Source organism: Mytilus trossulus, chromosome 13 (assembly GCF_036588685.1).
Source record: "Mytilus trossulus isolate FHL-02 chromosome 13, PNRI_Mtr1.1.1.hap1, whole genome shotgun sequence".
Taxonomy (NCBI): Eukaryota; Metazoa; Mollusca; class Bivalvia; order Mytilida; family Mytilidae; genus Mytilus; species Mytilus trossulus.
Window position 1 is genome coordinate 52,981,994 of NC_086385.1, and position 15,099 is coordinate 52,997,092.

A 15,099-nucleotide genomic window follows, 5' to 3' on the forward strand; every position below is an offset into this window, starting at 1 on the left:
TTGAAAACAGTTTGCTAAAATCTTTTACGGTTTTAGAGATATAGCAATAACAAGAAAAAGGGGACGCGGGGAGATAACTCCTATAAGAATAATTGTTCGGTCACATAGGGTGAGTTTTGAAACCCCCATTACTGTACAACATCAGTGGCCAAAAAATCCAATTGATATGTTGTAAGACAAAAAAGCATCTCAGACGGCAGAAGAAAAAAAAAAAAAAAAAAAAATAATCAGAAGAAAAACAAAAGGTCTTTCCACGAAAAGTGGAAAGACCTAATTAACCTTTTTAACCTTTTTATCACGTGTTGGCTATTTAATGTAAATTTCGAAGCTAAGTTATGAACGCTATGTCAAAGATGCAATTTTAAATCATCTATGTAACGTTTGTATATTATAGTTATAGTAAATGTTTGATAATGGCAAATTTTAAATTCATATTTCAGGAAAAAATCTATCAATTTTGCAATAGGTAGGTCCTGTAATAGATACCAATAAGTAACAGGAGTAAGAAGGGAGATTGTTTTAATGGCACAGGAAATCAAGACTACATGTATGTTGAAATATTAATCCGTGCATCATGTGACATTAAAATCGTTCAAAAAGTTGTCGGTAGTCGCCGTTTCTGCAGAAATCATTACACTCTTTACATAAGGTATCAGACTTAACATCCCAATTGTTACTGGAGTTTATACATTCCACAAAGTCAAGCATGCACAATATTTATACAAGGTTTCAATCGCCGGAAGAAGACATAATAGCCTTGAAAATTGAAAATACAATGTTGAATTTTAAAATTTAGTTTAGATTGAAAAAAAATGTTGATTAGACTCATGAATCAATACTTGAAATAGTTCTTATCATGGATAACTGTTTAAAATTGAGTGTCGACAATCCTAAAATCAAACGTACCCAACTTTGGTTGGCAGTCATTTCTTTGTCTTTCTTTGGCCACCAGCTTATGTGGGTAATTCCATCACTCAAAGTCATTGATCCATGTCCTACATTTTCGTCTCCTTCTGTCCATATGTATATCTTCACACCCATTGAAGCTAGGCTGAAAAATAAATACTTGCTAAACAGACTCTTTTTATACATGTACATGCTATAACTATTGAAAATTGTCAAGGTATAAATAAATGTATCGAGTAGTCATCAATAACAACGGAATTGTTGCATAGAATGTACCGACTGTAGTAAGATAGAGAAATTATTGATTGGTGATGATCGTGATGGTGGTGCAAGTCATCACCAAAAACCGGAAATCAGTGACCCAAGACTTTCAATGAACATACTGAAGTTTCTTACGATTTGAATATTGACCTATTGCATTCATTGAGCAATAAACGTGCACTGGTTGTTCATCACCGTTGACGTAGAGAGTTGCCAAAATTGTGAAGAAGATATATAAAAAAGATGAGCACTCTCCCATTCTGACTGTGAATGAAAAAATAGTAAAGCCACATTAAAAGATGAATTTGCATACATATAATCAGAATAATAGACAGTATCTATAATGGGAATTATAAAAACTATGTTTTTCTGATCGGAAAAAAATGATAATTTCACTTTAGAAAAAAATGTTTTTAATAAAGAAACAAAAGTTCCCAAATCTATTAAGTTAACATGTGTAATGTCTAGTAATATGCTAATCGTTATAAAGTAAATGTTCAAATTCTAGTAAATCAGAAAGTTCTTTTGTTGAGGGCATACGATACAGATACAGGGGAGGTAATGACGTTTCTATCGTAAAATGTTATTTTCGCGACGTCAAACGTTTTTTTCTCAATTCATGACCATTTGATACATATGAGTTATTTCTGAATACAAAATGCATACATTTTTAGGATACTTATAAAATACAGAAATTTCAAATTATTTAACAACAAACAATTTGTGTTTGTCTTTTGAAACAAAAAAGTTATGTTTTTCTTCCGAAAGGAAAAATACGGGCACAAATTCGAATTTTGAGCAAATATACAAATTTCGACCTCATTTAACTCCAGTAGCACATGAGGGTATATTCTTTATTACATATTTGATTTAATCAGGCAAAAAAATAGCCTTTATGGAAATGTTCATCAAGCTGTAAATACAGGATCAAAACTGTATCGTATGCCCTTAAGGGCTAACTTTGAATTAAGGAGTCGACTTCTTTTTTAATGTAAAACAGAATATATAAACACAATATCATAAAAAAATATATATATATATTGACCTCTAAATCAAGTTAGTAGTGATTGAATAGGACATGGATGAAACCAGCTCTACAAATCTAGCAATAGTAATAAAAAGGAGTTGGCTTCCTAATTTGCTAAACACGTTAAAAAAAACAGTTATTTATATATCGTATGGTTCATTGGTGTATATTTGCAGCATTAGCTCTTTCCTTTCATTTTGACCGACCTTGGTCGGTATAGTTCTCTATTGAACACAAAATAATTGCGTAGCACAAACATAATTATTCTAGTATTTAAAAAAAAATCGTTAAAAGAAATATTACCAACTTATCTTGAGTTTTGGTTATATCTAAAACTACAGTATGAATAGAAGTCCCACTTGTAATATCAAATTCACAGTTATTTGTTTAAACGTAAAAAAAGTTGAGTAAAGGTTGCAACATAATAAACACTAAAATAGACGCAGCGTTATCGATCTAGTTTACAATAATAGTTTTTTGGAAACTACCTGGTTTATATATAAATTCCTTAAAAAGAATGATCTTTATCAATTACAAAGAAGTTATAAATAGGATTTTATTTTCGGAAATTCTTTGAATGGTTGTTTTGGCTATTTTCAAACAAAATCACATGAAATTTGAGAGCTCGAATTAATACAATTTAACCAAAATACAGATATTTGAACTGCAAGTGGCACGTTTTTTTTAATACCTTTCATGTTATATTTTATTTCCAATCTTGTTTTCGTATCTGAATGTTAGTCTATGAGGATTGATTATAATATAACTTAAATCTTTCGCACAACTTCAGGCAAAATCTATGGTTAAATTTTGAAACTGAATTTATACGAAGGACTGCAAATATGCAAAAATTAAAAAAAATAATTATGTGAATTTCTTTTTAGTTATTTAATTTTTAGCAAGTATGGTAAAACATCTCCTTAATTATATAATATTAGCTATCTCTGTCATATTTTTTAATTCATTATATTATCCTTGTTTCAGTAGTATGTTCTTATTGTCATCATTGTCAAAGTTACAATCTTTTCCTGTTTCATTCGTAGTCCAAAAGATAAAACTATTACTTCGTTGCTTTAATATTAATATAACGTTATGGACATATACAACCATGTGGATGTAATATATATGTGCATAAGTTCGCATTAAATTGATATGTTTACCTTATTTGACCAGCTTTATTCTTAGTTGTCCGTTGTCGTAACTTCAGTTTGCAAAATGTTATGTTGAGCATCTGTTATAAAACTACTTGACCAATCATTTCAAATCTGGATCATATTTATCCTATTATTTGTTTTCAATATATCAAACAAAAATGCCTGTTATAAGTACCGAAATCAATTGCAAAAACGACAAAAACCGGCTTGATTGATGTATAAAACAAAGCATGAAACACAAAAATTATACCAGCATATAGCAACAAACGACCCAGACAGACTGATGAAATTGTGATTATGAATGATCCTTAAATCTAGTTTGTTGGCGCCAAATCTTCGCACTAACCCCCTATCCAAGGACAGTGTGATAACAGTACAACATATATAAGTTTAGTATGGCGTTCCCATTTCTATTCTAAATTTCAAACTTTAAAATCAGCAGACCGCGGACGTATGAAGACCGGGATCGTTACTGTTTTGGACTTATAAATGGTTCAAAACGTAGAGCTCATACTTACGTCAAAGGCAATCATAAAACCATATAATCAGTATTTAGTAAATATAACGGTATTGTTATTGTTACAGACTCTCTAACTGGTCCTACACATCTTATAGGCGGACTATTACTACTAGTAAATATTTTTTTTATATAAATCATTTTTTTTTATATAAATCATTTTTTTCTTTAAAATAAAAAAAAAAGATTGACAACCAGTATTAGTTCTAACTTGGTCGTATACATTTACATGCGTCAAATGTGATAAGTTGCGTATGTTGTTATCTGTAGGAACTCTAAATCGACAAAATGAGGAAATATAAACATGTTGCTTATTAAGAATATAAGGATATATAAGTTAGAGTTCCACGACACTGGCACCAATCTATCGGTTGGGAAAAAATCGGTTCACTACGACAAGGTCAAAAGTGAGTGTGTTGAAATAAGATTTTTTTAGGCTTGGTTGATGTGTGAAATGTCTTGTCATTCGTCTGAATTATATCTTTGGAATATATTCATGATACACAAAGAAAAGAAAAAACAGTTATGCTAGTATACTTCTAACAGATTTATCGAATGAGAGCAGTATAAATGACCAAATTGCTTTCGTAAATTAACACGATTCAATTATTGCAGCATCTTCTATTTATCACTCTCTAGTTTGTCCACAATTGAACTGTGTCACAATAGTAAGCAAGTCGATGTAACTTTTCAAATTTCAAAATGTGTATGATTTTGAAATAACATAAGGTTGATTTTAGTCCCATACTTCAATTGGTACCCAAATAAATAAGAAAATCCACAGTGTATGGCAATCGTTGAAAAGCGTAAAAAAATAAACAAATGAGAGGAGGTTCACTCCAATAAAACTGCTATCTGATATAATTCAATTTAATATACATATAGCTTGTTGTTCGGTGTGAGCTAAGGCTCCGTGTTGAAGGCCGTACTTTAACCTATAATGGTTTACTTTTTAAATTGTTATTTGTATGGAGAGTTGTCTCATTGGCACTCACACCACATCTTCCTATATCTATCTATATACATATATAATATGATTTTTTATTTCTCAATTTACGCTAGCAATTTTTGAAATGATAACGAATTATGCAATAACAAGACATTATTTAACAAAATCATATGATCACGTTGTGATGTCAAACATCAGCGTTGTTCTTTTATTTTATTAAAAGTGATTGTTATTTTATAGCTTTCTGTAGTTTCTCAGCATAGTCCTTGAGGTTTGCTGGTGTTGAAATAGGAGACATCGGGAACGAGGCTATCTTGTCAGCTCCACCTTTCTTCAATGCGCTGTAGACGGCACTGCAACAATTCTTAAAAGCAATATGATAGTTGTTTGTTGTTTTGAACTCATTCCACCAGGTTTTAACAGCTGCCTCGTCAAGTTTTCCGGAAGGAATTTCGTATATGAAATCAGCTGGTTTTCCTTCCCATTCCTCGTCCTGTTCATACGAAGTTGCTGGTTCAGCTTCCACTGATTTCTATAAAAACAATGTACAGAGATCTATTTCATCAAAAAATGGAGATTTTTAATTCATGTTTGTTTATTCTGAATTAGAGTCATAATCTTTGTCAGGAAATGTTTTGCTATTATTTGTATTGATGACTTAACCTTATGTTGAATATACATAAAACAGTAAACGTTTTCATTGGTTATTAACAGACTGACAGCAGAAAATGATGTAGTAGAAATGACAAAACATAAACCAAATTTACAGGACAAAATGCACATTTCTCACACATCATTGTCTCCTCAATGATTCTCGAGGCAAAACCTTATACAAACATATCAGAGCCGTTAGAACCGAACAGTACACTGGTTTGAATTGAAAAAAGGGCGAAAGATACCAACGGGACAGTCAAACTCATAGATCGAAAATAAACTTACAGCGCCATGGCATTAAAAAGAAAAAGAAGAATAAACAAATAATAATTCACAAGACACAACATGAAAACCCATAGATTAAGCAATACGAAAACTGTGGGTTATCTCTATTGTCATTAAACTCACCCATCTTTGGTTGGCAGATTTCGCTTTGTCTTCCTTTGGCCACCAGCTGATATGAGTTCCATCGCTTAAGGTCATCGATCCATGACCTACATTCCCTCCTCCCTCCGCCCATATGTATATCTTTACGCCCATTGTTTATAAACTGAAAAATAAAATTGGCTCTAGTTTGACAACAGTTCATTACTTGTTCATATAATTCGTGTTGTTATTTGTTATTGCTATTGCAATTGTTGAAAAGACAAATTAACACATCATCAATATAATCGAGTTTGTTCAAATCGTCGTAACCCTAATCCTACCCCTCTTTATTTATTAATAACATCGCCGAATGCAATTTATCGATTAGGTTAATCTTCGTTTAGTTTAATTCTAATTTGAGGTAACAGTACTTAGCCGATTTCAATTTTTTTTAATTCGATTAAAAGTGGACAAATCAAGATGGAAACTAGGAAAAAAGTGGAGAAGGCGCATTGACACCAGGCCTTGAACATATTGAAGGCATAAAACTTTGCTCAGTGCTCGGAGCACAAAAAACATGCTCGAAACATGAAATCCAGCAGTTTGATTGGTTGATTTTCGAGTCTGAGTACTAAAATCGTGCTCGAAAGTTTTATGACCGCAAGGCCAGGAGAGATGACATTGAAAACGCCTTCTGCTATTCACGCATCAATTTTCAGTCACAATTGGGACATTAACAGATCACACGATCATACTTGTATATAAAGGATCTCAGAACACGAAAACATGTCGCTATTTAAGACACAGACACATGGTAGGGTCAACCAATTGTGATGTTGACCGTATAACTGATGATTTATCGATTTTAGTCGTTCCTTCATCCTGAATCTATTACAAAAGTGTTTACAGAATTTCATTTTCATTAAATTAACATTTTCCTTGAAAATAAATTCACAAGGTGTTTTTTTTTTAATGAAAATCAATAGTTTTAAATCTTATTTTTATTTTGACTTTATGTATTAACGTGTATGATGGTACTGGTAGTAACGTAAAATCAAATACATATTGTTTTTTGTAAACAATTCTGAATATCTTCAAGAAATATGTTAATCAAAAATAAAGTGGAAGAACATTCATATTTCCAGAACTTACAGATAAAGATTCGGTTTATAGGTTTGCATTTTCATAAAATAATTTGCTTCCTTGAAATAGTTATCAAAATAAATTCTCGGGCTATTTTAAGCGCAAATCAATGTTGTTGGAATACGATATATTAAATAATATTAACCATAATTTGCGAAGCTTTTTTCTTTACTTGTATTTGAATGTTAAAAAATATTCGAAGCTTGTGTTACCTTATAAAACTAAATGATCTACAAATCTACGAATATGCTGATTGATCACAATATTTATGGATAATTGTTTTAAAATTACATCCTTTGTATGACTTTGACATACATGTATAACATCAAAGAAAAATATAATTCCATTTAACATATGTATCTCTTTATTTTTGTGTATAAATTATCACTGTTATAGTTAACTGTATTCAGTATCTTAAAATAAATGTGTTACGCTAAGTAGTGGGACGCCTAGTCTTGAAGAAAGTTAACCCTTTTAAAAAAGATATGCAAGGTTATTGATGCAAATGATTAATTTGCGAAATTGAATGAAGATTTCGACGTTATGAAAATGTCGTAGCACAGTTTTTGTTAACATTTAAAACAAACTGGAGGTAATGTTCATCAAATTTTCTTTACACTATTTCTGTATTTATATATGAAATAACAGTAAACGCTAAAAACTTCTTCAATTATCATGTTTCTTAAAATTTAAACTACTTACATTAACTGAAATAAAGAATGTGAAGGAAGTCAGCGCGCCTCAGAAAATTTACGTGGTACGGATAACAATGAATTGTATCTCTATATATACAACATTTGTACAAATGAAAGTGAAATACAAAATTGAGGACAAAATTATTTTGCTTCCTTGATGTTATCATTATCATCAATTCGATGAACTATTGTTGAGACAATTGTTTAGGATATGAGCTCATTAAATAATTTGTTTTATCAAATATCTAAAATTATATTTGTTTAAATAATAAACTATAACAAATATAAACCAGACGATCTTTGAAATATACAATTTATTTGGTCATTATTTTTCTTTATTGTATTTACAACTGCACAAAAATAGAATATTTTTATATTTGTCATTTATATGTTTTCTTATGACAGCTTAAAAACTAAACAATTTGATACCAACAGATATTCAAAACTAAACCGAAATGGGATTGGGTTTTCCAGAGTCCAAACAACATGAATGTAATGGTATATAGTTCAGCCTAGTGTGCCCTGAACGAGCTGGAAAACAATTACCGTATACTCATGTAAAAAGGCTAATAGTCTTATTTGTATACTGGATATCTAAACTTTATCATAGAATCAAATATAATAAATACAATGAAATTGGGAAATTATTAATTTGTATTTTGAATGATGATCTTTATGGAATTAATATATACCTTCATTTCTGAAAGCATTTCAGAAAATATCGAGAAACCATATGATTAAAATTTGCTAAAACACTACATTTGTATATAACATTAAAAGATGACATTTCTTGCACTTATCTATTTATTGAAATACTCACATTTACTGTTGTGAAGAATGTGAGAAACTTTGCCTTTGACAATTGGTGTTGTAGAAGTATGTACAAAATGAAAGTGAAAGTACAAAACTTACAAATTACACGGAAAAAAAGTTTTTCGAAAGAAATATAAATCAGTTAAAGTCGAAAAAGAAACAATCTTTCATCAAGTCCATTCAACTGCTTCTCAGAAAAACAAAAGAAAGTACTTTCTGGAAGATATGGCTTGCATTATGTTTATTTTCTTTTCCAATAGATATTCGCTTACATCAGCTATTTCGTTTATAACCTATTCTTTGAACAACTATCATTTAAATATTTGTTTATTTTAGCATAAAAAAGAGACACAAAACAACCTTATTCAGAAGTTATGCCACAATCTTTCAAATATAGAATGTGTCAAACAAATACATAATAAATAAGTTACAATGCACAATATGTGTAGCAAGTGGTTCGGGTTGATCAGTCCTTATTCTTTTACTTTTTTTGTGTTTTTCGTACTGTTGTTTGTGTTTTGGTCTAATCTTTATTTTTGCCATGGCGTTGTCATTTCATTTTTGACTTATAAGTTTGAATGTCTTTTTAGTATCCTTTTCCCCTGTTTCGTATTTCATTAGAATAAACCATCTTGATCTATACACTTACAAAAGACAGATCACGCATCATGAAAACAGTTTTTTTTTAAGACAAAAGATGTTTGTGTTTTCAGAAAATACTGATTTAATTTCCTTCCTTAATAATATCAAGCTGATTAAATTGAAGCACTAATTTTAGTTTTATTACATTGAAGTAATTTTTGTAACAGTTATTTAAATCGTACGTATTCAGAATTTTTTTTGATACTGATGTAGCATCCTTAATTAAATCATGTGGCCCTTTGTGTTTTGTAGGAATTGTATTTATCAGACATAAATTCTCTTTTTAATTATTTGTAAACTTTTATTTATTCTTTTCATCATAGATACCAGGACTAAATTATGTATATACGCCAGACGCGCGTTTCGTCTGCAAAAGACTCATCAGTGACGCTCGAATCCAAAAAAGTTAAAAGGGCTAAATAAAGTACGAAGTTGAAGAGCATTGAGAACCAAAAAAGTTGTAACAGTATTATATGATTTCTACCCTGCCTTTGGTATCTCCATGTTTTCAAGACTCACATACACAAAAAAAAACAGTGTTAAATTTTAATCGGTAATTTATTATATGCCAAGACATTTTTGGTCACAATGTATTCAATTGTTGAAAAATTGACATTGCTAGATTATCATGGCGGACAATACACAAATATACTTTTAGAATATCATTTTGGTTGAATAGCACTGTGTCGATACCTCTACTGTTGGACTGTAAGTTCCTTCATGCATCATCAGATCAGTTGCCTATGCAATAATGTGATTTATAACTATATTCTAAATTCCAATTATTTTTTTTAACAATTATAAGTTCCAACAGCTTTGGGGAAAATTTACATAAGTTGTTGGTGGGTGTTCTTTCAAAATGTTTGTTCCAATTCAAAAAGAACACATTCGTTATCCATTTGTTTAAAAGTATTTGAGCTTTTGATTTTAGCATTTGATTAAAAAATTATGGACTCTCCGTTTTCAGAATTTCTCAGAGTTCGGTATTTTTGTTATTTTACTTTTTATTCAGATAAATATATACTCTACCAATGCATCAATTGTAATACAATACAGTTAAAGTTTCAAAAATTTTCTGATGGCGAGGATGGCCGATCGTTTTAAAATGTTTAAATTAAAATGTCGTGAATGGATAAATATCGTAATACACGATATCTGATAGATGAATCTGTTTTTATAATGAATTCTAGACGATATGCAGACTATTCTTATCGGTCGTTTCGAGTAACGTGTTTTTTGTATGTGCTGTCATCAGGCATGGTCATTTTTTTCATGACGTCTAAATAGGAATTTCATAAGAAAGCAAGAAAATTTGACATTATAATTGTATTTTTCCCAAATGAAAAACATGTCAGGAAAACGATAAACAGGCTCAGGAATAGGAAATGTACCTCCTTATCTTTGTACGTATTTTTGAAAAGTCCGAAATTTGCAGCGATATTTCAATTTTCCAATATTCCTGTCCTGCACCAAAAGCGTATTTCTAAAATGTCTCTTCAAAGAAGTTCGAGGCCAGAATATTTGACAATTAGAATGTTTTAAGAAAAGATGAAACGAAAAAATGACAGCCAATGCCTGTCATGGACTCGAGCTTCCATGGGCATGAAGAAAAAAATGTATTCCTCAATTCAAAATAATTTGAATATGTAACAGCAAATTTATATCTCTATCTTCATGCATGTAACGAAGTACTGCTTCTGGTCTGATAACTTGCTCAAAAGCTAACAACCTACCAACAGAGGTATCAACCAATTGCTAACAATGCTATATATGGGACCAACTTTACTGTATCAGATGAGCATTTCGACAAATATGTCGATTGTTGATCTAGGCCAAAAATTTCAAATTCAAATCGTATTAAACAAGAGGCTGTCACAACGACAGCAAACCGGATTTATTAATATTTATTTGTGTCCTGGCAATATCACAAGAACCATTACTGATGAATGGTGAAAGTGAAAATCGTCAATATCAAATTTGACCTCCATTTTGTCATCAGTATTAACATCTTAAAATTTGAAAAGCTTAGATTGAATGGTTCATGAGTAAATGCAACAACGTGAATGGAAACGCCATTTCACAATATTTCAAGAACCATAACTCCTGAACGGTAAAAGTCAAAATCGTCATTATTGAACTTGACCTCTAATTTGCCATCAATAACAACATATTAAAATTTAAAAAGCTTTGGTTGAATGGTTCATGAGAAAATGCACGGACACGACTGGAAACACCATTTTTCAATCTTTCAAGATCCATAACTCCTGAACGGTAAAAGTCAAAATCGTCATTATTGAACTTGACCTCCATTTTGTCATCAGTAACAACATATTAAAATTTGGGAAGCTTAGGTAGAACAGTTCATGCGTAAATGCACGGACACGACTGGAAACTCCATTTTTCAATCTTTCAAGAACCATAACTCCTGAACGGTAAAAGTCAAAATCGCCATTATTGAACTTGACCTTCATTTAGTTGTCAGTAACAACATATTAGAATTTTAAAAGCTTTGGTTGAACGGTTCATGAGTTAATGCACGGACAACATTTGATTGACGCCCGCCAGCCCGCCCGCCCGACCGACCGCCCGCCCGACTGACCGCCCGCCCGCCGTACATCCCAAAATCAATAACCGACATTTTTGTCACAAAAATCCGGTTAAAAATGAAGAGCTAAAAAAACAAAACGTTCTTTATTGAAAATAAATACCGAAATTTACCTAAACATTCTGTGTAAATAAGAAGTTAAGTGAAAATGTTTGCATTTTTGGAAAATACTTGGTGTTTTATTGATCAAATTATAGCGCAATTCCACGTAGAGTGTTTATATATAAAATTAAAGGTTGAATAGCTACTATTATAGTAGAATAATTTGTTGAAAGACATTTTCATGAATTAATCAATCGAATGTTACAAACACCAATTAAATTTGTGAAAAACGACAGTTCTTGCGTAACCAGTATCACATATACACACACCAACACCTAGAAACACACAAAGCTCACGGTTTGGCTTCAGAAATGAGTAACTCAATACCGTATAATCATTTATAAAAGGCATCAAAGTGCAAAATACTTGAGATAATTCCCAACAAAAACACTTACAGTTTTATTAACTTATCGACTTGCACAAAGCTCAGCAAATTAACAATACTTATATTTGTTTTGTCAAAATAGATGTACACAATTTGCAAAGCTGCGTTAAATACAGCTGCATGGGTAAATTACAAAATTGTTGACTGAAAGTCACACGTCGTTTTTTTTCTCATACATAGAAGGAGTACAAATCAAATAATGGCAACAATGTCATATCAAACTTCTCTTTGTTTTTTAAAAGTTTTGTTTAATCTTATTTTTGAATACATTAATTGCTATAAAACAATATATTGTAAGAGTATAGGTTTCAATTAAGATGCAAGAATTCTTTTTTTTTCATTACTGGATTAATCTTCTACACTAAAAATTAACATTACTAAATTATATTACTAAAAGATTATCATTTAAATAACATCATTCAGAGAAGATTCACAATATCACAGTCGACGCTTCCTACCAAATGTGATTGATCTGAAAATGAAATAGAATCAACTTTCGTATCATAAAGGTTTGCCTGGTAATGGCCCGAAAATGGCAACCGTTGGCAATGAGATATTGACAGGACGTTCAACGTGTTTAGTTCCATATGTTATCAATGAATACTACTGATGTCGGTTTTTTTCTAATCTACAATAACAAGTTTTGAAATATGATGAATCGGTTTTCTATTATAATCTTATATAAAATTCCATATGCTGGTTTTTTTCTTACAAAGAACAACAATTGTATTTGTGTCATGATTTCAATGGGTGTTATAGTGTAGCTTTCTGTAGTTTCTCAGAATATTCTTTTAAGTTTGCTGGTGTTGAAATAAGAGACCCTGGGAACGGCATTATATTTTCAGCTCCACCTATTTTCAAAGCATTGTAGACGGCACTGCAACAATTCCTAAAGATAATGTGATAGTTGTTGGTTGTTTTGAACTCATTCCACCAGGTTCTGATAGCTGCCTCGTCAAGCTTTCCGGGAGAAATTTCGTATATAATATCAGCTGGTCTTCCTTCCCATTTTACATCTTGTGCGTACGAATTTGATGTTTCTGCTTCCACTGGTCCCTATATATAAAAACAATATAACGGCATATTTTATTTTTTTAATATATGATTTTTTGCAACCAATTTTTTCTTTAATTTGATGCTGTTATTTTAACATAAGTCATTCGAATTTCGATTGTATTATTGAATCATAACACAGTATAAAAGCCTTTCGATCAAAACTAAAGAAAGACATTATATCTATAAATATAGGGTTAATTTACCATTTGATATATAAGTAAATGCCTGTTCCCTGTTCGAAAGATGACAGTTGTTGTCCATTATTTTGATGAACTAGAGCCTTTGATTTGATTAAGGACTTTTCGTGTTTTTAATTTTTCTCTGTCTATGGTATTTCTGTTTCTTTACTTTTTATATAAATCTTAGAAAACTATATTCAATCATAATGCATTTCACAAATTTATACCTCATTCGCCGTTCTAGAAGCCAAAGAGAATATAAAACAAACCAACAGTGTTGAAATATAATAACGGTACTTCCGCAAAAATTATGTCCACTGGCACTCATTTCAAAGGACGCCAACAATTCATAAAATGATAAAAAATTAGGTTACAATTATTGAAATACATTATATACCTTATTGTTATGTTAATTCTCTTGAGCAAACTTGTCACAGTTATTTACGTTTTTTTACAAGAAACTAATCTTCAAAAGCCTGCATTGTTTTGTATATGGAGGGTAGGGTATATATAACAATAAGAAGATGTGGTGTGATTGCCAATAAAAAAAAATATAATATCAAACATACCGCACTCCTATTGAAAATCAAAACGGCCATTCCTTTATTAACTGGCAAAATTAAAAGTTCAAACACATCTTACGAATGGAAAATAACTGTTATATCTCTGATTCGATAAAAGCATATCCTGTATTTTTTTATTTTTTTTATAGTTAGCTAAATCTCCAACTTGTATGACAGTCGCATATAATTCCATTGTATTGGCAATTATGTGTTTTGTTACAAACAGACGTAAGAGATAAAAAAAAATTGGGGTACATAGACAATTCTGAAATTAAACACACCCAAAATTGGTTTGCAGTCATTTCTTTCACTTCATTGGGCCACCAGCTGATCCGGGTTATACCATCACTCAAAATCATCGATCCATGTCCTACATGTTCATCATCTTCGTCCCATATATATATCTTCATACCTGAAAAATGAAGACGTTACAGCCGATTGCCGATAAGTGTGTAAATAAATGTCATATTTTTGATTAACTTGCTTGGCCATTTTTACAATTTTTGATTCGAGTGTCACTGATTAGTCTTTTGAAGACGAAACGTGCGTCTGGCGTAATATAAAATTGTATTCCTGGTATCTATGATGAGTTTATTTGCTAGTTGAATTGTAAAGCCGTTACTAGGTACGGTAAACTACTCTCATTTAAAATTAGAGCAGGCCGACAGTTAATCGGCTGTAAGAATCAGGAGTATCTGGCCTTTGTTACTCTTGTGTGTGTTTTTCATTTTAAATTTTTTGTTTATTTATATGTTTTGGATTTAAGTAAGGCGTCCATTTCACTGAACTAATACCAATTTCTATTCTGGGGCCAGCTGACGTTCGCTTTCAAGTGCGGGATTTTCTCGCTGTGTTGAAGGCCCATTGATGACCTTCGTCTGTTGTCTGCTCTGTGGTCGGGTTGTTGTCGCTTTGACATGTTCCCTATTTCATTCCTCAAATTTACTGGCTGTTCAAAATCTATTTATATAAAACATTATGACTTTAGAAAATATAGTTTTTAAAAGACGACTACTATGTGCTTTTCCTGTTGACACTTGTCAAAAAAGGAGTGCTAATCATCACCAACGACGAAATTATTG

At 31.2% G+C, this 15,099-nt stretch overlaps 2 protein-coding genes across 4 annotated transcripts in view; both read right to left on the bottom strand.

Annotated features, from left to right (window-relative positions):
* Positions 1–4,911: 4,911 nt before the first annotated feature.
* The window catches only part of LOC134694683 (multifunctional-autoprocessing repeats-in-toxin-like), a 102,681-nt gene continuing 92,493 nt past the window's right edge, over positions 4,912–15,099 (bottom strand). Inside the window, exons 1-3 of one of the 3 annotated variants that reach the window (XM_063555725.1) lie at positions 8,493–8,560; positions 5,877–6,018; positions 4,912–5,346 (exon numbers count right to left, since the gene is read on the bottom strand). In XM_063555725.1, coding sequence (XP_063411795.1) covers positions 5,044–5,346; positions 5,877–6,008 — 435 coding nt within the window. In that variant the 5' untranslated portion in view covers positions 6,009–6,018; positions 8,493–8,560 and the 3' untranslated portion in view covers positions 4,912–5,043. Of the gene's footprint in view, positions 5,347–5,876; positions 6,019–7,679; positions 7,778–8,492; positions 8,561–15,099 lie in introns of those variants that run through there. The other 2 variants (XM_063555726.1, XM_063555727.1) reach the window with 2 other exon arrangements.
* Positions 12,968–14,424, bottom strand: LOC134694765 (uncharacterized). The gene is made up of 2 exons (XM_063555818.1): positions 14,299–14,424; positions 12,968–13,275 (listed from the first exon to the last, which is right to left on the bottom strand). The coding sequence occupies exons 1-2, from the start codon at positions 14,374–14,376 to the stop codon at positions 12,973–12,975; spliced, it is 381 nt and encodes a 126-aa protein (XP_063411888.1). The 5' UTR covers positions 14,377–14,424; the 3' UTR covers positions 12,968–12,972.

Bases quoted from the DNA above. Each gene is read 5' to 3' on its own strand.
- LOC134694765 (XM_063555818.1), bottom strand. From the start codon at position 14,376: ATGATTTTGAGTGATGGTATAACCCGGATCAGCTGGTGGCCCAATGAA. The intron at 13,276-14,298 runs GTGTGTTTAATT...TTTTATATATAG, and splicing joins TGACTGCAAACCAATTTTGG to GGACCAGTGGAAGCAGAAAC.